This window comes from Haliotis asinina, chromosome 5 (genome assembly GCF_037392515.1).
Source record: "Haliotis asinina isolate JCU_RB_2024 chromosome 5, JCU_Hal_asi_v2, whole genome shotgun sequence".
In the NCBI taxonomy this organism is placed as follows: Eukaryota; Metazoa; Mollusca; class Gastropoda; order Lepetellida; family Haliotidae; genus Haliotis; species Haliotis asinina.
In genome coordinates, this window is record NC_090284.1 from 69,428,680 (window position 1) to 69,453,121 (window position 24,442).

Genomic DNA, 24,442 nt, shown 5'->3' on the forward strand with positions numbered 1-24,442 from the left:
AACATGCTCCTTAATGAGAAATAGATGGTTATATGTGCTAACAACCATCAACAATACGAGATGACAGCGATTAACGACTGTCAATAACAGGGGACGTGGAATCATCATTAGTAGGTGACTTAATGACTATCACACCTATAGGAAGAGTATTGAAACACCACATGGCAGTGCTAATATGCCACTTAAGGGGAAATGGTATGGCTGTTAAGATTAATCAGAGAAATGAAGGGAACAATGCTGCAGTTGTCAATAACAGTAATATGACAACGGCACCACGACAGTAATACTCGGATCGCTGATTTGTTGTTACTTTTGAAAAGGAACATGATATTGCTGACCTTTATCCTCCGGTCATCCGACACTAGCCGGCCTTTGACATCAACCAATTAATGATGCCGTCTCATTTTTCATTCTAGCTTGTTGGGGTGCCTAATAAGAACGCTACCAGAATATTTGAACCCTTTAAATATTGTTTACAATGGAATAAGTATAGATGGGTAGTCTATGAAAGCTATCTCAAATGAAGAAGATTGGAGAAGGTCAATACACTCAATATGTGTATAAGGATGAAACAGCTTTAGATGAGTGACTGAGTGGATATGGTTTTAGCAACATTCCATCAACATCATGTCGAGGGAAACCAGAAATGGGCATAGCTCATTGTGCCTATACAGTGAATCGAACCAGAGTCTTTGGCGCGAAGAGCAAACGCTTTACCCACTAGGACAACCCACCGCCCTAGCAGCTTACGGTTTCGCATAGTCAGCACAGAAGTGAAGATCATGATCGACTACATACTGGCCTAGCAATGTGTCAGGACCATATAATGCGATTTTAACTACAATCTCAAAGGAGTGACATGTCTTCGATACTTAAGCTTAAAACAAGAAAGCAGCAAGAGTGTAGGTCCTATCAGGTCCTGTGTGTGACGTCAAGTTTGGCGTTATGTACGAGGTTCTTCGCGAATATATTGTGTGGTTTGTATGTATCTTTGTGTAATACTACGTGTGATTTTTCAATGTAATGTTATGTACTGTCACTTTATGCCTTATGTCATAACATGTTTGTATTGAATGATTTTGTTCTGTTCTACGGAACATTCATTCTATGGTGCATCTGTGCTTCGCAGGGACAAGATAATTCACACATACATGCTTGTACATGTATCTACAAACGCTTTGTTTAAAAACAATATAACAGTTTTCCCACTAATTCCATTTACGGCAGTTTGAGACAAAACACAATTTCTAACGTTAACACAAACCCCAGACTCTTTTTTCTTATGAACAAATTCCTTTGTATATGATTCAATCACCGAAACAAGTGATGACACCAGGTGTTTGTAAAGGGAATGGTACCGTCTTCCTGAACAAGGCGACGAAGATAAATACATAACTGACTGAACTGGAGGCGTTAGCCGTCGTTTGGAAAGTAATGGTGTTAACCAGAATAGACGATGAGAGACGCAAATGTCAATGCCCTATTCCATGTAGACCTAGCCAAACTAATGCTCCGATGAATATTTAAGCAACGGTTTTCGCGATTGATATGAGGACGAAACCTGCTGATCTGACAGACAAAGGCAACCGGACATGCTTCTGCTTCCTCCAGTGAAGCTCACACTACTTCATCAGTCTTTTGCCTTCTACACTCATTAAGTCCCGTCAGGGAAATGTCGAGACCACTGTGTCACTGCTGTCGACGTCTTGAATTTATGTGACTGATACGTGTCCGCCAAGGCAGTTTGATAGTTTGAGGCATCATCTCAACGGTGCGGATTGAAAGAATTATGGTAATATTTTGAAATTAAATCAAACTGGACAAAATTCATACTGTACCCAAAAACATCTTAACATACAGTGAAGACACCTGGTGTTTCAGAAGCGTATAGCGCGACTTCCTGATTAACAACAAATACGAAGCGAGCAAAAACGTTACACGTGAGAATAACCCCCTTTTGTGGTTTTCATAACATGCTGGACTATAAATATATTTAGTGGTTATAACCACAGGTACAAGTTAAAATAACCACTGCAGTCATAATAAAGGTATTTTATTTAGCGTAAGGATCAAACCAAGTGATACCCCTGTACAAAAAAATGGTTCTGATATCCAATACACAGGTGGAAGGCAAACCTTGACAGATATATATCGTGGTGGTGTCACAGACTGTCAACGGCCTTTCTGTCGAGTATACGGATGTACGGGTTTGTTAATATCATACATATGCAGTAGAAGTATATCAGTTAAAAAGACATTGTCGTTGAAAAACGAACGTTTCTAGTCGACCTTGTCGACCCAGACGGTGAATACCACTGCAAACAAATTACATGTGAAGATCATGTGAAAATAATTCTCCATAACAATGGCATGTTATTTTTTAAAAAAACAATGTCGTTAATAACATGTACATTTCAGTACAAACATGACAGACAGATTAATTGAAACATATTAGCCAGCACTGCTCCATCTATCACACTGATGCGCAAGCTTGTAATAAACCAATGTTTGAATAAACCGTTCTGGCAAAATTGGTCACGACGGTGAAGTGGTGAAGTTTTTCAACAAATGGTGCCTTCATCAAACACGACCTACAGCGTTCGCCCACAATCCTCCTCCAGGATAGGGGAGCTATTACCCGGGTCAAATGGGGTCAATACTCATAACTGCGACTTCTGTAAATGTGTTTTAGAACAATGAAAATAACAAAGGGAAATGAACACACTCCATTAAGCGATTCTGTTAATACCTTAGGCTCTTCATTTATTACCTTGATATTGTGATGCAAATTTGCGAGACTACAACCCACTGTCCTCTGGTAGCAAAGAATTAGATTGGATCTAAGGATTTCAAATGTGTGTTTTCTTCTGAATATAACAGTTCCCAATTACTAACCTGATATTATATATAAACAAAGTCTCACTGTGGATATTGTTAGTAAACATACACATAAAAACTATGAAATAATGAGTTTCATGAAAACGTTTCAAAGATTCTTTTGCCTTAGGTCCATGTTTCAAAACACAATCAAGACAATGACAATGTACATCATCTCATAAAGAAAACTTCATTTGACATATTATGAAAAACATGACTTTTAGCATATATACACACATGACTGCGGATGTTTAACATAGGAATATATAGATGGTATTCGTAGAAAACAAGAGAAGGGGTTCTCCGAGTGGGACATAGTCAGGTCTACTGCTGCTCGTGTCTCTGAACGTTTTTTTCTATCAGTAACCAATTGAACTGTATGAATACGGTTACTCCTACTGTCCTACTGAGTGTGTTACATATTACATATTCGACGTTGTCATTTAGGTCACGAGTGCGTGTCATACCTCGAAGATGAGATGCCACCATTTCTGCCGAAGACTTACGTAGCGAATCTTAATGCTACAAAGACTGTCCGACATACTTATCTCAAAGTTATGAATGCCACATCTCGTGATGAGCAAATGTCTGACACCACAAAGCTATGATTATCACCCCTTATGCTAAACGAATGTCTGACATAATTATCTCAGAGGTATGAATGCCAATACTCATGTTGAACGAATGTCTGACATAATTGAATATCCGACATTATCTTTGAGCTATTTCAGAGCTATGTATGGAATCACTCCTGCTGGTCGAGTTTGTGGCAAATGTTAAAACTATGAATGGAAACACTCCCGCTGGTCGAATTTGGTCACTCCTGCTGAATACTGTCATTCCTACAGAACATTTCGATTACTCCGTTTAAAGACAAAGTCATTTTCCATGAACTTTCATAATCGCAAATTATATCTCCTGACTAAGCATTTATGTGGGATGTGTATTGGCGTTTGCTGTGTGACATACCTCAAGTTCATGAACAACATCAGCTTGTGAATATCACAATAAAATTATTCACTCATACAACTCAGAAATCAAATCAAAATTTTCAACATAACGCTGATACCTTCAAGCTAACACTTGAGGTGGACTTATATCACATGATCCAGCCAGGTTATGTGAAGGACAATTATGTTTATCTCAAAGCAGTCCTTTAGTCCTTAACCTTGCACCATGAATCTCCAAGCATAGTTAGTGAACGTGCATGAGTTATGTCCATGAACTGAAGGTGTGTCTTACAAATATATCGTGTTAAAAGAAGGAGCACCTATGTGCACAGTTGTGATTTATGGCAAGGTGACAGCTATCCAAGTGCTGTAAAAATATCAGTTTGATTAAACGACATAAAGTTGTAAATATACATGTCAAATATGTGCCTCACGTAAGGCGAAAAAGTAGATAAACAGTACTACATGAAATATTGCAATTTTTACCAGGGACTCACAAAATAAGAGCTAAATATAACTCATTCATCAAACATAGTGCTTTCATTCTCGAATGAATTAAAAGTCGTCCGTACTGGATACATACGTTATGTTTATGCTTTTACGGCAAAAAATGTAAGAAACATCAAATATGTCATTTCAAGACGTCATGGTTAACTCTGTGAAGCAAACAAGGTATTCTGCAATGATAGGATAACAAACTATGAGGCATAAAGAAGGAGGACTCTAAGGTTTCTCTGGGTGAAATGAAGATTTGAATCTGGTATATTGGGAGACAGATATGGAGGACTGTGAAAGGATGGATCCTCCAGGGTGGGGTGGGAGGTTTGTAGGGTTTGGGTGAAGAAAGAAAGGCATAAAATACTTACGAAAAGAAACACAAGTTAAAGGTAAAAGGAAAGTATGTTGAAGGAGTAAGGTGAGAAAGGGTGGATCAATGAAGAGGTATGGAAAGGTGAGAAAGGAAAATGGACATGAGAGGGACGGGACGGGACCAATAGAGAACAAATAAATCAAGTTCAAGAATTGGTTTAAACGGAAAGTATGTTGAAGGTATGAGTTGAATCTGATAGAACGGGTAGACAGTCGAGGAGTACACACCTAATGAGGGAGGGGGTATAGAGGGATGAAGAAACATAGATTGTAGGATTGTTTGACATGGACGCTGGATTGGTTGACATGGAAAGAAAGGAAAGAAGGCGGGATGGACTGTAGACAGTCCATGGATAACAGGCATGACGCAGGAGAGTGCTGACAGGACTAGTAAGGGGAAACGAGTGAGTGAGTGAGTGAATAGGGTTTAATGCCGCTTTTAGCAATATTCCAGCAGTATCCCGACGGGGGACACCAAAAGTGGACTTCAAACATTTTACCCGTGTGGGGAATCGAACCCGGGGCTTCGGCGCGACGAAGGGTAAACGAACTGAGAGTAGGGTTGGCAAGTTCAAGAGGAGGATGTAGAGGTGAGAGTGTGAAAATAAGGTAGGCAAGTTGGAAGCGGAAGGAATGGAACTGATGAAACGATTTGGAAGGGAATGGTTTGTATGCAGCTGAGAATGGTGAGGCGGTGATTGATGAGGATACTGGTTTGCCAGGTGATGAAGACAGCGTTGATACATATTGGAATGGGAAGTGCTGGTTTGGTAAAGTGAACAGGGCACGATGAAGCATCTGATGAATACAGACGGATGAGGAAGGTGAAGAGCTGCTGAGAGCAATGTTAACGTTATGGTGCGCTGAATGGTTTGGACAGAGGGTGTGTAAGGAAGAAAGGTGCATGTTACATGAGGATGATGCTTGTATGTAAGGAATTTAGACAAGGTATCGTTGGGTGAAAACATGTGAAGGGGTGGAGGGGAACGATGTGAGAAATTCAAGGGTTTGTTTACACGAAGACATGTGTGATATACTACCATCACACATCACATGGTCTCCAAGAGTCACTTGCTTGGACTGCGTGCAGGACTCATGCATCTCAGTCCAGCCTTGGTAAGACATCTCCAAGCTGTGGTAAGACGTATTGTCAGTGAGTATATTTTCTCCTCAGTTTGTCCTGGTATTCTTCTGCTCCAACTGTCTCATGTTTAAACATCAGCGGTAACAGGGTACAGGCTATCATCACACAAAACAGTTTTTGTGCAGTTGGTACTATCGAAGCATAAGTTCCAGTCAAGTTTCGTCATCGACATCGACACTGATTGTCGTAGACCAAGAAGCAAAGACATATATAATGCAATATTGCACGCCTTTGACCATTACATACAATTCCTTCTAAATAACTTGCAAATGACATATTTTAAAAATATTTCATGTGCAAAATGTATGTTATAGTGCGACAGCACGTTCATTAAAAGGCTCAGGTAACATTTGTTGTACTGAAAGTTTATTTTGCCGAACTGACTTGCACAACGGTTTGTGATTTTATGCAAGAGGACCATGGATGTTTCCCTGATCGAATATCAACATTAGGCTTTTCTGTTTCGACGCCATGAAAAATATGACTCATTGTCTCCTTAGTGAAATATCGCAGTGTCGTTTTCCACTTGTAAAATATACACACACACGAAACACAGAATTATTCCATATGGAAGCCATTGAAATTGGAGGCAGAATCAGTGAGCAGGGACTCCGGTGCGTGGACATATAAACATGTGCCCAGATGTTTAAACTACGTTTAAAAGACGCCAAAACACTGTCACAAATGAAAAATGCGAAGAAATGACGTGTAGGCTATCCATTGTAATCTACAACCAAATTCGGTATCCTAGATCGTCCTCCAGTTGGTGCGTTGCGAAGTGGCAGCGTATATTGGTGATATTTGTATCCAGCCTTGAGGTGCTTCTCCGGCTCGTGCAGGGCTTGTGGGACGCAGGGCCTTCCGCCTTCTGTACGCTGCATTGCCCATAGACACAGCTACAACTACCGACGTACAAAGAACTCGCTACATGCTGAGACCATACCTCTTGGTATCAACTACAACATTTATCTTAATGCTCTAGACTTCAGTTCCACAACCAGTCTAGTTTAGCTCAGCCTGCTGCCCTGGGAAAGTCTTTCTATCAGAAGGCCACAAAATATAGTTTGAGCAGGATTTATGTAATCTCCCATCACCATTAGGAAACTTCAGACTTTAACACTATCAGTCCTTACACCTCCGTTGATCATCAATTCCGTCTCATCTGTGTGACGCATGGCCGAGTCGGACACATCTTCAACAGTTATAGACACCGTGGGTTTGGAGGGCGACCTGGAACATGCAACGACAGGGGACATTGTTCAAAACCGTTGTTTAGAAGATTGATTTAAGCCACATAGCTAGCCAAGGCATACCTTGGAGGGATCATTGTGAAGGCTGGTTATTCTCTTACACTTATATTTACAATACACTATCCTCCCTAAACAGCTTAGTGGTGTTCAGAATGGGCATGTGGGTTTGGTTTAACACAGGTTTTAATAGTATTCCAGTAATATCAGGGCGTGTCTGCTTTTAAATGTGGGAGACCCGAAGGTGAAGCAGGTCTGGGATGTTCACTACTTCGAAGAAATCTGAGCGTGAGTGATCTAAAAACAGAATTGTCGCGAACCGATTCGATGCCAGGCTTCTGGTGTACCCAAGGGTTTAACTCAGCATGTCGGAACTGGGATGGGAAGGCATCTTAGCGACCGCGGCTATCGATAGATATTTCGAGAGAATAGCTTGTGTTACTTCTTTCCTCTGTAATTATGCTACACGCTGTGCCATATCTATATCTACATAAGCGACTATCCGTGACGATCCGGAATAGAAGTGGTCTTTAGTAACCCGTGTTTCTCGTAAGAGGCGACTAATGGGATCGGGTGGCCAGGCTCCGTGATTTGGTTGACACATATCATCGGTTCCCATTTGCGTAGAACAATAATCACGATGTGGGTAAGTGGATTGTCTGGCTTGGACTCGATTATCTAAATATTACCGAATGCGTCGTAAAACTGAACTTGCTCACTCACATAAACGGAGTAAACACAGCTCCCTTCAGATTATTCCCCAATGCCATAACATGATTTAGATCACGGAGCTTGTGATGTACCCTTCATGAACAGAGTAATATTTGTGTTTCAACTATGGATAGTTTCATGAATAATTCATATCACAGACTCAATGTATTTGACAATCAGACAGTAATCAATAAAGCTGGGTTACTTACGAACTGTCTATCGTTGAGAAGTTTTCCGATGGAGCAAGGGGTACTGCCTCTTCATCAGAGCCCATGTTCGCGTGGTATTGGTGGTGGTGCGATGTGTGATGTTGATGTGGAGAGTGATGCTCTCCCTTGTAACTAGGGCGACGAATGACTCCATCAGGCGATCCGAGATGGCTACCATTTTCATGGTGACTTCGTATACTAGCATGCGTTCCTTGGTTTCCTTTCGATTCGGATGACATCACAGAACTCTGTCAACAAAAAACAGCTCATATTAACCCTTGACTATATGAGATCCTGAATTATTCTTTTGATCGTAATACATCTCTAAATAACGAAGCATTGTACTTTTCACATAAAATCCACTTACTTTTCCAAAGTTAATCATAGCAGTATTAACATTTGACATCCCCGCCTTTTGTGTGGGCATAGGGGTCAAGTGGTCAGACTCGGTGAACTTTCGACAATGGGGTATTTCCAGATGTCAACAGTCGAAAACAGAGTCACGTTCGTGTCAATTTATGATTGACTTGTCCGGTCATACTGACAAAGAATTACATTGCCAGACAATTACGTATATTCCTGATAATATATTGAAGTTATTTAGCAATATTTCAATTTGCAAGCAAGCAATCTTTTTGCGGTATGGTTCCACAAAACGAAGTATGGAGGCAATGTCATCACACCTTGCACACACTTTCCTAAATACGATGAGCCGATTTACACTTTAGACATATCTGTCCTTACCTCTTAACCTTCGGAAAAAAAACAAAACAAAAAACTCTTATAAAAAAACACAAATGTAAAAATTATACAGGAAATAATCCCGACAAAAACAGTCGTTACATTAATGTTACATAATGTCTTATATGAAGTCAACACAGTGATGATACGTCAAAACAGCGCTTAGTCCTAGAAACATTCATCCAAGTGACGACCAGAACAATGATTATTGTACGGTTAATAGCTGAGGCATGAGATGCACCGTCTTCCTGGATTCGAGTTCCTTTCCTAATATACCTTCTTGGGTCAGGAAGACGGAAATAAGGACCATGGAATCAGTAACTGTTATTGATGCTAAAACATTCCTTGACATGACATGCACTATCCACCATGACCCCTAGGCCAAAGCTCCATTAATGGCACCCGCTACATAATATTGCGGTCAAATCTAGTTTATAGACAAATATATTGTGTGTATTTTGTTATGAGCTGGAAAATACATCAATATACTGGACTGGTTAAGTGTAGCTCTCGAAGTTATTACCGAATGACATGTAGGTCAAACAGATAAACACAGAGCTCAAGGGTTATATAAGATCAAACTTTGTAGGCTGTTTCTTCCCACGTGCGCAAACTTTCATAAAACAGCAAACATGGTATTATCGTGGACGTATGATTCTAGCGTCCCATGTAATAATTGTCCACATTTGACCGTACCTTTTAATACATCTGTGTAATTGTTCATCTAGCCTCACACCTCAATTGCAGAGTGCTGCACCACCCAGACCTTTAATCAAGAACATACACAAGCCCGAACGTTGGATTCACAGTTATTCGCTGCTGGCTATAGATTTCCAAATGTGAAAGGATTACGAACAAAACCTCCTCTGGTAAAGTCAGTCAGTAACATTAGAGGACCCGGCACCGACAGCGCCTGACACGGGAGCTGGAAAGCCACCCCGAAAAATCGATCAGAAAAAGTACTCTCGGGAAAAGAGACACTGTGCTTCCATGGTTGCCAATATCGACGAGGCCTGATAATGTTTTCCATCAGAATAAGCCAAAATTATTGATTCCATTGGTCTTCCCATGCTGTTTCCCTAGCAGGGATTTCCAGACCTTATGCTGCTTCTGAGTTAAAGATGTTGTTTCGTTTCCGAACATAAGTATCTATAAATCCCGACAACTGAAGCATCTTTACCAACGATTTACGTAACTGCCCCATGGTCAAATGCCCTATTCAAAGACGGCTCTGGTCAAATACCATTAGTAAAATATTGTAATGCCAAGAGCCACAAACAGTACGAGGTTTCAATGGTTCTTCAAACTCGGTCAGCGCATTAGGTATTTATTTGACAATGTACATAGCTCTGGAGATATCTGCACACTGAATTGTTAATTACAGGTACCATCCATTATTCATGCAGAAGATATGTCATTATGTCCAATATAGTACCATATCAGATTGCACTATCAGGTTACTCAGACATACACTACATGGCGTTCACTTGGGACAAGAATAATTCACGACTTCGCATCGCCATAGCCTCAAGTACAAAGAAATAGTAATGGCATACTGATGTAAATCCTGTTCATTACAGTCCCGCCATTAGGCATCAATAAACACAATCAATGCTGTTCATGAACCGTCAGGATGCTCGATACTATTACTATTCAGGGATTTGGCTAGAGATAGATGTCTCTTGAACATGTCAGTGTTATCAATCTTTATTAGGACTTTCTTCTTGGAAAACATCGTTTAATTACTGAGGATGTTTCGAAACGTGTGTCTGAATGACCCAGAAATTGACCTATTTGAATGAAAACAAGTGTTGAGTTGCATGGGCACGATACCTTGATATAGACCAGAGCGTCATATAATTGCGGTGCTGACAAAAAAAAACAGTGCTTGTGGATACTTCATAATAACATAATAGATCCTCATTATTGTCGACCTAATTGAAATGTAAGTGCAGCTTATGCACTTTTGCAGATTTTACATGATCGTGAGGTCATGACATATGAGTAATAGAGTTAATATAGTTTAACTCTGCTTTTAGAAATGTTCCAGCAATATCATAACGTGAAACACTAGATATGGGCCTCACACGTTATCCCCTTGTGTGGAATCGAACCCCGGTCTTCGCCGTGACGTGCGGACGCTTTAACCACTTGGCTACCCCACCACCCCTCACAAAATATGACCATGATCTAACAGCGTCATTGTATTGCACAGGCGACGTTCATGCAGTCAGCCTCCGGGGATGGGGAGTTATGTTTACATTATAGGGAACTGGATTGTTGTGATGACTATAACGACTTGTTCCATAGTGGTCTCTCATATTCACATAGCTAATATTTTTTGGCTTTAACAATCGTACTATATTTTTCTTTGATCCGTTTAACGAGTGCAGAGAACAGAAAACTCTCTTTACTGTATTTGTTTCCAAATCTGACCTGCTATTAATCCAAGAAACGGCAGATTGCTGTACATGAAAATAATTGCTCAAGGTGATAGAATATACAAGCTGGTGTGTAGTGTTTGCGCCAGCGAAGAAAGATAATACACCTTTGTCGTGTGACAAAACCTGTTAACCCTTCTCTCCCCTTGTCTTTTATCGTATTTTCATTTATTTGTGTGTAGAAGATTTTTCGAAAAGGTAAAAATAAAACATTTAAAGAAACCTTTAAAAGAAGCCTTGTTGTGATGGCCATATTACAATGGTTAAACTCATCCCGCTATGCATCAAGGTGGAACGGTACAGGTTAGAAACGAATACTTCTTGAGTTTAAGGAATATAACTTTTAAGTCAAAATAAGCAGTTGTATTGTGTACGTTCAAGTGCTCTTCAAACACCATTTAAATAAAGAGATAATGGAAGATCAGGCCATGGTGAAAATATTCATCCCACCTTTATGATAATACTCTCGAACGTGCAATTAAGTAAGAATTTATCCATCTACCCGCCTCTGGAGTATTCCCCCACTAATCACACAGAACGAATTCTATCCAGCCAACCATTAACAAGATTCCACCATATTGATCAACGATGAGGCCGCATATCCATTCATCTGGCCGCCATAGAAGTCAAAGCCCACTGGTGATTACTTCAGTGCTAAGGTTGTCTATATTACTAAACACGGGGCACATCACGTCTTCTGCGCTATAGGATGCTAGGTATAGCTGGCAACAACAGCACCAGGAACCTTCCAACAGACCTCATTTTCTGGTAATTGCGCATTCGTGTTGTAGGGAAAACCGACGGCAAATAGCTGAGGTCTTCCATCCCAACGGTAACCTCATGACCGTGGAATAGCGCACTTAACCGTGGATTTAGACTTAGAATATCGGACAACCTAATGAAACAACTAGCTGTTGAATAACCGCATATCTCAAATGCCGGCTTTTCTGGAAGTCTTTAATTTGCTGACATCTTGCTTCTCGTCACATTACCTTTTCAGAGTTCCCTTGTTCTTAACGATTCCCTTATCACTGTAATACATATTCACATATTTGCCTGGATGACTCTTGAAAAATTTTCAATCCTCGGAGCCTTTCCAGTTATCAAGGTACTGATATGATAGCTATAAAAGGGCAACACCGAAATTGAAACCACATCAACATGTATCGTATCAGGTGAAGGATTTAGCAAGCTTAAAAGTCAATACATTCAGAATAGTGCAAACGTTTAGGGTTAGAATCAGTATTTGATAGTAAACAGCGGTCTTGTAAAACATTTTCCCTAAACTGCCCCTTGTGCCATTTCACGACATTATGCATTTATGCACAGAGGCGGGGAGCTGGGAGACAGAGAAAGAGAGAGTTTGAGAGGCACAAAGAAAAACAGACAGGGAAAGAGAAACACAGAGAATGTGAGAATGTGAGAGGTACACAGAGAGAGACAGAGTGAGAGAAAAACAAAGTGGAGTGAGAATCAAATTACATCAAAACTATAAAATGCCATGAAATTGTAACTTATAATCTTTCACACCAATTCCGGAACCTATTAAAAAACATAAATACATAATTTCAGTTATTATCACATAATTCAAGTTTAATAAATAATGCATATTCTGTAAGCGTTCCATTTTACATGGTGCTTTTAGTTAAAGTCTCTTCTGGAATAGCTTGATAATTATATTTAGGTGCTTGGAAACATTTTGTCCTTTCTCTAACACGTAAAGGCGCATCTAAATTGGGTGTGCAAACAAATAAACGTCGAATGCATCTTTGAAGAAAATGTCTGTAATACCGAAATTAACACCGACAATATAGTGAAACGATCCCGATTAATATATTTGCCCGTACATTTTAGTCAACCTCGCCGAATTTAAGCTATCCGTGGGGTATAAGCCGTGTCCAAACTTCGCTAGAAAAGATTTCACAGGGCTCAGCGGTATGTTTATACGAGGGCATCACTAAAAGTCAGTGATGACACCAGTTGTTCGCTAAACGACGGTCTTTGAACCAAGGGAACACAAGGGCTCGTTTCCTATTATGGTTCTACTGAGAGTGAAGGACAATATGGTGATGACAGTTGTATGAATGGAAACTCACTGGTGACGTAAAGCGTCTGTCAAAAAGGAAATCATGCATCATCCGCCAATCAGTAGCATCCGCCTCTCACACAGCTCCACTATTTAACCATATTTAGTCATTTCCATTAGTCATTGTCTTGAAGCCAAGGTTTCCGTTGCTTCATTATAAACTGCACGTCATAACGCCTTCAAACACAATAATATCAACTGGTAACATGAAACGATAGTCAAAGGCAATCAATGATTTATGAGGAAACATATGATAGTACACAATGTTTTTCAAACCCCCTTTCACGTGAAAGTCACGTGAAAATGACCACCCTCATAGGTACATGTAAATGTATATACAGGTACCCATAAAATATCTCCTGATAATTACAATAGTTACTGCGTATTTGGCCTTATTCTTGAAGTACCTTTCAGGTGTATAATTACCGTATGGACTTATATTTCTAATCTCAGCGAACATCTGTGCATACAGGTGTATATAATCCATATCAAGTGGAAGGTCTGGCTCGCTTTCCCAGGAGCCGACTTTTTACATAGTGTATATACTTCACAAATGTTCACACAAGAACACAACCCCTCAGCATGTGTTCCACCTGACCGTAGCAGAAGAGGAGATTGGAAGAGAGGGGATGGGAGTGAGTACAGGTAGACGGCAGAAAAAGTAGGAGAACCGGGGCTAAGGGGGGTGGGGGTGATTCATTCCTCTGTGTTCAGCCTCTCAAAACCTCTATTTCTTCCTTTGTTCCTTTAGAGCATATTGTCTTTGATTGTTGTGGATATTACGAAGCGGATGTTCTTATCTTGACAACTTGTACCCAAGGTTTTCGAGCGAACGGCATTCGAAAATGATAAACATCAAAGGAAGAAATTTGGGAATTCTGTAATCTGAGGAACACACCGTGTTTGGAGTATTTTCTTACTCTTTCATCAGGAGAATGAAAGGTAATGTACGGTTTGACCCCAAACTGATTCATAAACTTCATGCGTCTATTAACATCAACAAAAAATCGGACAACCTAAAAATTTGGGAACATATTAAATTTTGTGATTAATAGTAGAAAATTGTCTCGTAGATACTAGAGCACAGAAGACCCGAAGCATTACAAAGGGAGACAATGCTATCGAAGCAGACGAAACATGTAGTGAGACATGCATATGTGGAATAACCAGTGACATGATTTCAAAAAAGGTTTAAAAACTTGTACCGGTCTGTTTCACAGAAGATATGTTTTGTTTAAACTGAAAGATATATTTCCCTTGCTTGTTAGCTTCTGGACATTTCTACCGGTAATTACAGGTAAATAAAAGTTTTTTTCTGTGACTTACCTGTTGGTTGACATCTCTCCGGATCTGATCTCCCATTCCATAGCAACAATAGTAAACCACAGCTCCAAATAGCATCCCCACTCCGAGAGTGCACATTATAGGGCCTACCGCTTTGTACATACTGGAAACAGCACATAGTTACAATCAGAATTATTGTTTAACGGCGGATCTGTAGCACAGTAGATGGCACATTAGCTATGTTAAGCAAAATATTAAAAACGTACCAAACGCCTTGTTCTCATTCGGAAGTTATCTCACAGAAACATCTCCGTGTTGGAACATTGTTCACAACATGAGTGAATGAGCTAAGTTTTACGCCGGAGTTAGCGATATCCCAGCTATATGGCGTGGGACTGTAAACAATCGAGTCTGGACCAGGCAATCCAGTGATCAACAACATGAGCATGGATGACCTAATCTGGAATACGGTGACATCTATCGGCCAAGTCAGTGAGTCTGACCATCCACCTCTTGTGACAAGCATGGGTTACTGAAGATCAATTCTAACCCGATCTTCAAGGGTATATTCATAAGAAGAGAAAATTATATATCAATAAATATTTATCCAGAAAGTAATGTTTTGTTTAATGTCTAAACTTCAGATCGAACTCTTTCCTAATATTACACCATGTTCACTATTTTGGAGCACCATTGCTTACATAATTAGGTCTGTGTTACACAAAATATGTTTACGAGACTACTGATATAAATGTTGTTCTACAGCAATCAGCATGGCGGAATTACCAGTTGTGAAGTAATGGGTTAGAACGTTATTAATCAACGGCCAAACGTTGGTCACATAAAAGGAAAAGTTGTCACAATATTCTTTTTCTCATACTGTACGCCATAACATTGGGATCGGATATTCAAGTACAATAAAGCCATCGTAACCTGCCTGCAGACAACGCCGTTCACAAAATGTTCGGCTCACCAGTAACTGTGTACCCAGTTTCAGTTTCCTCACAATTTTAGCCCTGAATACTTACAAATGTATTTAGCACTCAAACTGCACTTTAGTCCGTGTGACGGATTTACAGAGTAATTTTCATACATTTATGATTTCAGTTTTGCTTGACACAGATGTTTTCAGAATAAATCGTGTAATGGCTGTCTGACTACACTCAAAGGCTATTAGACGTGGGCATTCCTACTAACTAAATCTGGTGGACGACATTTTCCTGAAATAGTAAAACAAAAGATCATATTGTCCGTGGTATTTTTGTACATGTGAAATATGTGTACGTGGAATTTTCCTATACATTAAATGTCGAACTATCGAACGATATATTATGCCAGCGATATATTAATAATATTATATATTTGACTGTGTTCTTCCTCTGTACCTTTAAACTAAATACACCAACAGGGTTAATGTACGTTATATTTACGGTTACATTGATTAGTACAGATTCTAGTACTTTGGGTGGGTTGAGTCCCATCCGGGATTCAAACCAATACCCACGTCAGGCATCTAATCACCAGCACACCAGTCAGGCCTAACCCGTTTGGCCGACGCGACTTCCGCTGGCGATTAGGTGCCTGACTCTGAGGGTGTGGATGTGAATCCGGAAAGGGACTCAACCCAATAAACTACTTGAATCTGTACGTTACTAAGAAAGTGTAACAGCAAATATAACATGAGTTAAATTTGACCACTTTCAAAATGGCATTTTCTAATCTAAAGTATTGTACTTACATCCCTTTGCCGGGAGACATCGAGTCCGTATCTTTTGCCTGCTGTAATCCGAGAATCGTCAAAGTAAGCCCCGGAATAAAGAGGATGGATCCAACAAGTATTATCATTAACAAGCGACTGAGTGAGAAAGTATGGGGTCTGTTGTAGAGTCGCCGGGCCCGCTGACTGCGGTGCCGCAGCATATTGGCGTGCAACGCAGGTCTCATGACGACACAATGACGTAATCACAAGTTATGAAAGACTGAGAGTATCCAATTGGTGTCACTTGAATCCCGACACTTGGCCTCACATGTTGACCTGGAACAAACAGACATACACATATACGTAATAACGACTGATAGGTGAGTGGGTTTACCGCTGCTTTAACGGTACTGTAGTTATTTCTTCAGGAAGAAAGCCCGAAATGGTGCTATTAGGTGAGGCAGGCAAAGGACGAGATGGGATTCGAACACACGGTCACAGATTTCTGGTACACGCAAAGGGACGCAACCCTGAAGAACGAGTATCACGATAAAATCAGAACGAAACGTATCTGTGAAAAAATTAATTCGTGCTAATTATGAATTTGCAAAAGGGACTTCGTTTGTAATGGGCAAATTATTAAACGCTTTATGCAACTGATGGAGATCCGTTTGGCTGAGTATTTGTCAGTCATTTGTTGCGCAGAGCTACCTCCCTCACATCTGCCAGAATTTGTCTGATACCCATTGGCAGCGGAATGTACGGAAGGAAATGTGTTCACCTTCGACAAAAATGGAACACATTCAACACAACTAGATATAGTGGTGGATATACTAAAGGAAACGAATAAGAGAGTACAAGAAACAGTACAAACATTCCTGTGTGAGTTTCCAGAATTTCACTGCATACCTTGTGAAGAAAACTGGAAAAGGAGAAAGAATAAAGGAATATCTGTACCAGCATTTGTTCCCTTGCTCGTGTCCAGGGGTCTATATGTACACAAACAGGTAGAAGTATTACAGGACATGCATGGAGGAGTCTATATCCATTGGCACCTTGGTAATATCGTCTTGATGAAAGTTGACAGAAACGTTGTTATGCCATATGTGAACAAGTTAACACAAGTCTCAAGTATCCATTGTAAATCTAACCAAGCATATTCGTCAACGGTTATCCAGTGCAGGCAATCTACAACTGGATTTTTCAAGCCGGCGTGGTACAATTGTAATTGTGCTTGAATAATCTAGTGTGCACATGGTTCACAAACCACACACGCATTAGCTATTTCACAATGCCTGCAGCCAAGTTGAGCTAAACACCACCGCCTATGTCCACATTATCCTGTTTGTTTTGTTTGATTGCTGTTTAGCGCCGCACTCAGCAATATCCCAGATAAATGACTCGCGACATCATACTGATAGCACCCATGACGTCAGTACAAGCGACGAATCCTTTCCAGTGATTGCAGTTGATGTTACATAATATGTGTTATTGTTGCTGTGTTGGCAATATTAGCCTCCAAGCACGGCACTCTCAAGAACAAATTGTTGCTCGTCCGTCCAGTAAATGTGAAAGTACACACGCTCGAGAAAGTCAGATATCACAAACATTCATGTGTGTATACTTATCGATACAATTATAAGCAGAATAGGAGCTTCGTAAGTAACTTATAAGAGAGTGCATCATGAAATTACCCCTCAGCATGAACTGTCGTCGCCAGTGCCACAGAATCAAGATGTCCTCATATTATGACAAGATCACATCATGTGCAATGTGCAATTACCGTGACAGCAAATAGCTCAACATATGTCATATTGGGGTTTCACTTTCTTAGTAAAGTACAAATTCTAGTACTTTTTTTCGGTTGAGTCCCATCCGGGATTCGAACCCGCACCCTCAGAGTCAGGCACCTAATCGCCAGCACACAAAGTCAGCCGCCTAGCCCGCTGAGCCACCGCGACTTCCAACCGAAAAAAAGTACTAGAATTTGTACTTTACTAAGAAAGTGAAACCCCAATATGACATATGTTGCATTTGACCACTTTCTAAATGGCATCGTGTAATCATAGCAAATAGCACCATAACAACAGCACTGCAGAACAAATAATCATGATACTAGACTAACAGTATGGACAAACCGTCATCAAATAATAGGAGCAGCCCCTCTCTCCCACTCTCACGATGGATAGTTGTTCACAGTATCACAATCAACAAGGTATTTTGTAAAAGAGTGATTTTGACCGTTCAAAATACAAAAAGACATTACTATCAACATCAAAGTAAATCACACGTGCTAATTAATGTAAGGTGAAATGATGTGCGGTTGCTTTTATTGTCTTATCCTGGTTGGATACTCGGACACTCTGCCGCAGTTTACCGTGCCTAACCTATCCAGACAAATTTTACAGACTCTGGCACTTGTGTCAATGTCGAAAGCCAGGCACGGTAACAACAAGATTCATCTTCTATTGTATTTTGGGATCACCAGGGATCGAACCGCCGACTTTTCACTCTGTGCTGACGCTATATCTATTAGCCCACTGGTAAACACCCTTAAGGATCAGATTGACGGAACAGGTGGAACAAACACCCAACATCCACAGAGAGTGTGGGAGACCTGCCATGAATAGGATCAGATGTTTGATGGGCATTTAGAACTTGGAAGATAACATAACAATGTGTGGTGTGGATTTACAACTTCTTTGTTATTTACAGCATGGCGTTTCTAGGTTACTTCTTGTCCCTACATTCACCTGATGACGCCAAGAAACGATAAAGAACTTGTAAACCAATGCCAGACGTTGTTATACCATAAGTCTGTTAGTTTCGTCGGCAACATACACATAGGACTGCTTAAATGATACGTTATTTGACCTTTTTATATTGGAATTGCAATCGGAAGCTGCTACATTGTTGCATTGTTAAGTCATCTTCCGACAGAGTCGTCTCTTTTCAAATTCAAATTGGTGTGCAATATTCAGCACAGGGAGATGGAGCAACAATGTCAGTTCTATTTAAACGACTAAATTGTTTTCATAAATGTCACTGGGAACAAATGCCATAGTCTTCACGATTCCAACTAAGACATCAAATTTTGACAGAAAAAATATGGACGCAGTCAGCACCCAACTCTCCTCTTATCTGATTGTTTAAGTCATTCTTGTTGAAGACAAAACACTGAAGCAATGGCATAGACAAATACAAAACACCTCTAAAAGAACGAAGACCAGCGGTTCTCCTGCTCCAAATGATGATTTAACATTACGCCGCTACCAGTGGCTAGTTTACAAAACCCGTTACTAGACTTAATTTATTGGAAAGCTAATGTTCCTGTTCTTGTCTAATGCGAGCTTTCGTATTCGCATTATCTTTTATTTGGTATAATTGTTTTGATATAAACCTATTTATTCATTGAAGTAAAGATTGGGAACAAGTTATCTCAATAACTTTAATGACGCCCTCTCCCAATATTTACAACAAATATATTTACATGAGACACAAAGAATATATACATGAGAGGTCTTGTGTTTGAGAATATATACACGAGAGGTCTTGTGTTTGAGAATATATACACGAGAGGTCTTGCGTTTGAGAATATATACACGAGAGGACTTGGGTTTGAGAATATATACATGAGAGGTCTTGTGTTTGAGAATATATACATGAGAGGTCTTGCGTTTGAGAATATATACACGAGAGGTCTTGTGTTTGAGAATATATACACGAGAGGTCTTGCGTTTGAGAATATATCAACGAGAGGTCTTGTGTTTGAGGATATATACATGAGAGGTCTTGTGTTTGAGAATATGTACCTGAGAGGTCTTGTGTTTGAGAATATATACATGAGAGGTCTTGTGTTTGAGAATATATACATGAGAGGTCCTGTGTTTGAGAATATATACATGAGAGGTCTTGTGTTTGAGAATATATACACGAGAGGTCTTGTGTTTGAGAATATATACATGAGAGGTCTTGTGTTTGAGAATATATACATGAGAGGTCTTGTGTTTGAAAATATATACATGAGAGGTGTTGTGTTTGAGAATATATACATGAGAGGTCTTGTGTTTGAGAATATATACATTAGAGGTCTTGTGTTTGAGAATATATACATGAGAGGTCTTGTGTTTGAGAATATATACATGAGAGGTCCTGTGTTTGAGAATATATACACGAGAGGTGTTGTGTTTGAGAATATATACATGAGAGGTCTTGTGTTTGAGAATATATACATGAGAGGTCTTGTGTTTGAGAATATATACATGAGAGGTCTTGTGTTTGAGAATATATACATGAGGGGTCTTGTGTTTGAGAATATATACATGAGAGGTCTTGTGTTTGAGAATATATACATGAGAGGTCCTGTGTTTGAGAATATATACATGACAGGTCTTGTGTTTGAGAATATATACATGAGAGGTCCTGTGTTTGAGAATATATACATGACAGGTCTTGTGTTTGAGAATATATACATGAGAGGTCTTGTGTTTGAGAATATATACATGAGAGGTCTTGTGTTTGAGAATATATACATGTGAGGGCTTGTGTTTGAGAATATGTACATGAGAGGTCTTGTGTTTGAGAATATATACATGAGAGGTCTTGTGTTTGAGAATATATACATGAGAGGTCTTGTGTTTGAGAATATATACATGAGAGGTCCTGTGTTTGAGAATATATACATGAGAGGTCTTGTGTTTGAGAATATATACATTAGAGGTCTTGTGTTTGAGAATATATACATGAGAGGTGTTGTGTTTGAGAATATATACATGAGAGGTCTTGTGTTTGAAAATATATACATGAGAGGTCTTGTGTTTGAGAATATATACATGAGAGGTCTTGTGTTTGAGAATATACATAGGATGAACATAGGAATCGTTAAGTTTTATTCATGCAATGATGGACATGTTTGAAGATATTCAGATGTGTACAACAGCTGAAACAATATAATATGATAACTACACGAATTGAAATACGTTTAAGGAATTTCTTTAGCTATCCATGTTTGTTGTAAAACGCTACTTAAGAGATCGATGGGTCAGGCTGACTGACAAGGTTGACATACATGCCATAGCATCCCAATTGGGTAATCGATGCTCATGATATCAACCACCGGATTGTCTGGGCTGTTATTTATAGAACGCCGACTTATGAGATCTGTTGGTCAGGCTCGTTGACATGGTTGACATACATTTCATAGCATCCTAGTTGGGTAAGCGGTGCTCGTGATATCAATAACCGGATTGTCTGGTCCATTGTTTATAGACCGCCGTCATATAGCTGGAACATTGCTGTCTTCGGCGTTAAATAACCAACAAATAACCTGAACCGAACATGCCTTGACGGATCAGGTGAAATAATTTCCAGTATGGAAATATCTCCAACGACCAAGATGTTTGGTGTGTAACGTGCTAGTAGTGATCTTTGAGAAGCATTAATAAGTTGAGGTAGTAATGATGAACTATATGGATGAACATCATTGTAAAGACAGAAGGCTTTCATCCATATATCTCATCCTTACTTAGCACGACGGACCATGATGTAGTGTACCTCATGGACATAATAAGCGGAGACCGGTGTATGCCTTATTCTTATCGACATAGATAAGATTCAGTATTACTGATTGATAAGTCGTCTCGATGCTGATCTTAAAGAGAGAAGGCGGCATGTCATATAATGACCTAGAAAGAGCAGTATTGTGTTTATTGCCTATCATAACCCAGAACGGCGTGTTGAAGGGATAGCGGGATTCTATAGATTAAAAAATAACATGAAAAAGCAGTAGAGGCTTCAAAAGGATAGCAGAAAACAGACAGTTGTCGATTCCAAATTGATAACTGAAGAATGTGTTCTATTCTGATCGCTGTTGATTGATAATAAACTCGGCATGCAAGATTGGCACACTTTATGGATAACAACTTCGTTATTACGATAGTGTGACGTTTCGGTACAGACGTGTCGGTACAGACGTTTCGGTCCTGCTTGACAACGGTGCAAGAATCTGTACCGACACGTCGCACTATCGTAATAAAGTTGTTAACCATAAAGATTGTCAATCTTGTACTCCCCAACTTCTAAAAGGCCTCTCAAAGAAGAAACTTGGCATGCTAAACATATATACAAAACTGAGGTGATGAGTTTGAGAGGTGCTAATGCAAGAAGGTGTTGAAATGGAGAGGTGCCGAAATAGAAAGATGCTGATATATGAGGTTGCTAAAATAAAGAGGTGCTGGGGTAGAAAGGTGCTGAGATAAGAAGGTGCTGAAATAGAGAGGTGCTGAGGTTGAAAGGTGTTGAAGTAGACAGGTGCTTGAATTGAGATGAAATCGGGGAACGTAAAGGTAGGGCGTCTGACACACAGACAGGCACTAATGGTATTGCACACTGTTCGCGGGTGAAAGAGGGATTATGCTGCTTTTAACAATATTGCTGCAATATCCTAGCGAGCACAAAACACTCAGGGGGAATCAACTCGGGTCCGGAGCGTGACGAGCAAATGCATGAACTACAAAACTACACCATGCCTGTTGCTCTACTAAACCATCGGACAACCGAAATTATATACCTTGAAAATTATATATGAAATACAGCACCATCGAAACACTAATTCTTGTTTTATTTCACATTTAGCCGGTGTCAAACATGGGCCACTATGCACATCTTCCTTTTGTGCCACCATGCACATCTTCCTTTTGTCTGGCGTTCATTTGAGGAAACAGCTGATATGAAATAGAAAATACCTATCAAATTCAATAACGATGAAACTACATTAGGTATATTTAATATAGAGGTATGGACACTTTTTGCAATACCTATTCTATCATTTATGTAAAAACAACTATTATGCGTTACAAGTCAAATCAGATTTTAAACTAAACTTTCTGACAAAGAACTTATCTTGATAGTCAATATCAGACATGGGAGTGCCAAATGATAATTCAGAATGTTAAGGTGAAACTAGACTGGAACTCGCTAAATGTTAACTGGACTACCTTGCCCAACAGGGAAACAAAGTTGCAATACAAGACTCGATAAATGTTAACAAAGAAACAAAGTTGCAATACAAGACTCGATAAATGTTAACAAAGAAACAAAGTTGCAATACAAGACTCGATAAATGTTAACAAAGAAACAAAGTTGCAATACAAGACTCGATAAATGTTAACAAAGAAACAAAGTTGCAATACAAGACTCGATAAATGTTAACAAAGAAACAAAGTTGCAATAAAACGGCCGCTACTCGGTATAGACTGCTAGAAAGAAACTCCAGAACCTCGTCGGTATTAGCCGCTAAATGAAGATGATGCACATACGTCACAAGGAAATGATGCTCGTTTCAGGAGAGTGGCTCCGCTGCTGAATACGACAATCGCAGAAGAGAGATCGCAACGTGAAAGTGGGGTTCTTGGCGCATTAGGGGTAAAAACGGCCCTCAGGATGACACTGAGATGGCAGCCCCGTTTCCAAGAATGCAGTAAACGACAGCGTCAGATTTAAGGGTCTTTAATGTCAGTAAAGCAAGCCCTCGTCGCTGTGCGGAGATTAAGACAGTGTTAGCGTTTAGATTGCTTCTTGCCTGTTGGGCAACGGCACAGGTCATCCCACTGTGGTACAACAGGAAGTCATCAGCCCTTATATCAAGGGACGTGTCTGCATTGTACTCAACAGATAGCACCATCGCATGACGAAGGAAATGTCAATATGGCCATCGATCTACGTATCTCGTCGCCCTCGCCACTGCCACCACTATAATCAAAACACATCGCTGGAGTTGACACAAATTAATGATTGATTTCGACTGCGGTAATTTGAGCGTCATTAGTACTCCGCGTTCCACTGAGGATCAAGCAGTTGAAATCTTCTCTGCTGCCGTGTCTAGAGATCATTTCGCGACATCCTCGCAGACAGGGATATTGGACACTGGTTCCAAGTTGAAATTTGGGTATTGATCAGCTTGGTGTTGTGACATAGAACTTATCTTACAAACTGTATCATTGTTTATTACGTCTGTGGGGAATGTAGGTCAGCTCTACAGCCACGCCCGTGGCTTTCACCAAGGTAGTAAATGGCAAGCGTCACTGAGGGTTTACTTCCAATATTGTGCTGACACAACTTCATGGTGTACAAATACCCATCCAACGTTAATTAACTCTGTTGAATGTTAAGGTGAATATTGGAGT

At 39.9% G+C, this 24,442-nt stretch overlaps 1 protein-coding gene across 1 annotated transcript in view; it reads right to left on the reverse strand.

The window, feature by feature from the left end:
• Positions 1 to 2,036: 2,036 nt before the first annotated feature.
• LOC137285162 (uncharacterized) overlaps positions 2,037 to 24,442 on the reverse strand; it is a 45,772-nt gene continuing 23,366 nt past the window's right edge. Inside the window, exons 2-5 of the mRNA XM_067817401.1 lie at positions 16,299 to 16,595; positions 14,603 to 14,723; positions 8,009 to 8,256; positions 2,037 to 7,071 (exon numbers count right to left, since the gene is read on the reverse strand). Coding sequence (XP_067673502.1) covers positions 6,948 to 7,071; positions 8,009 to 8,256; positions 14,603 to 14,723; positions 16,299 to 16,504 — 699 coding nt within the window. The 5' untranslated portion in view covers positions 16,505 to 16,595 and the 3' untranslated portion in view covers positions 2,037 to 6,947. The remainder of the gene's footprint in view (positions 7,072 to 8,008; positions 8,257 to 14,602; positions 14,724 to 16,298; positions 16,596 to 24,442) is intronic.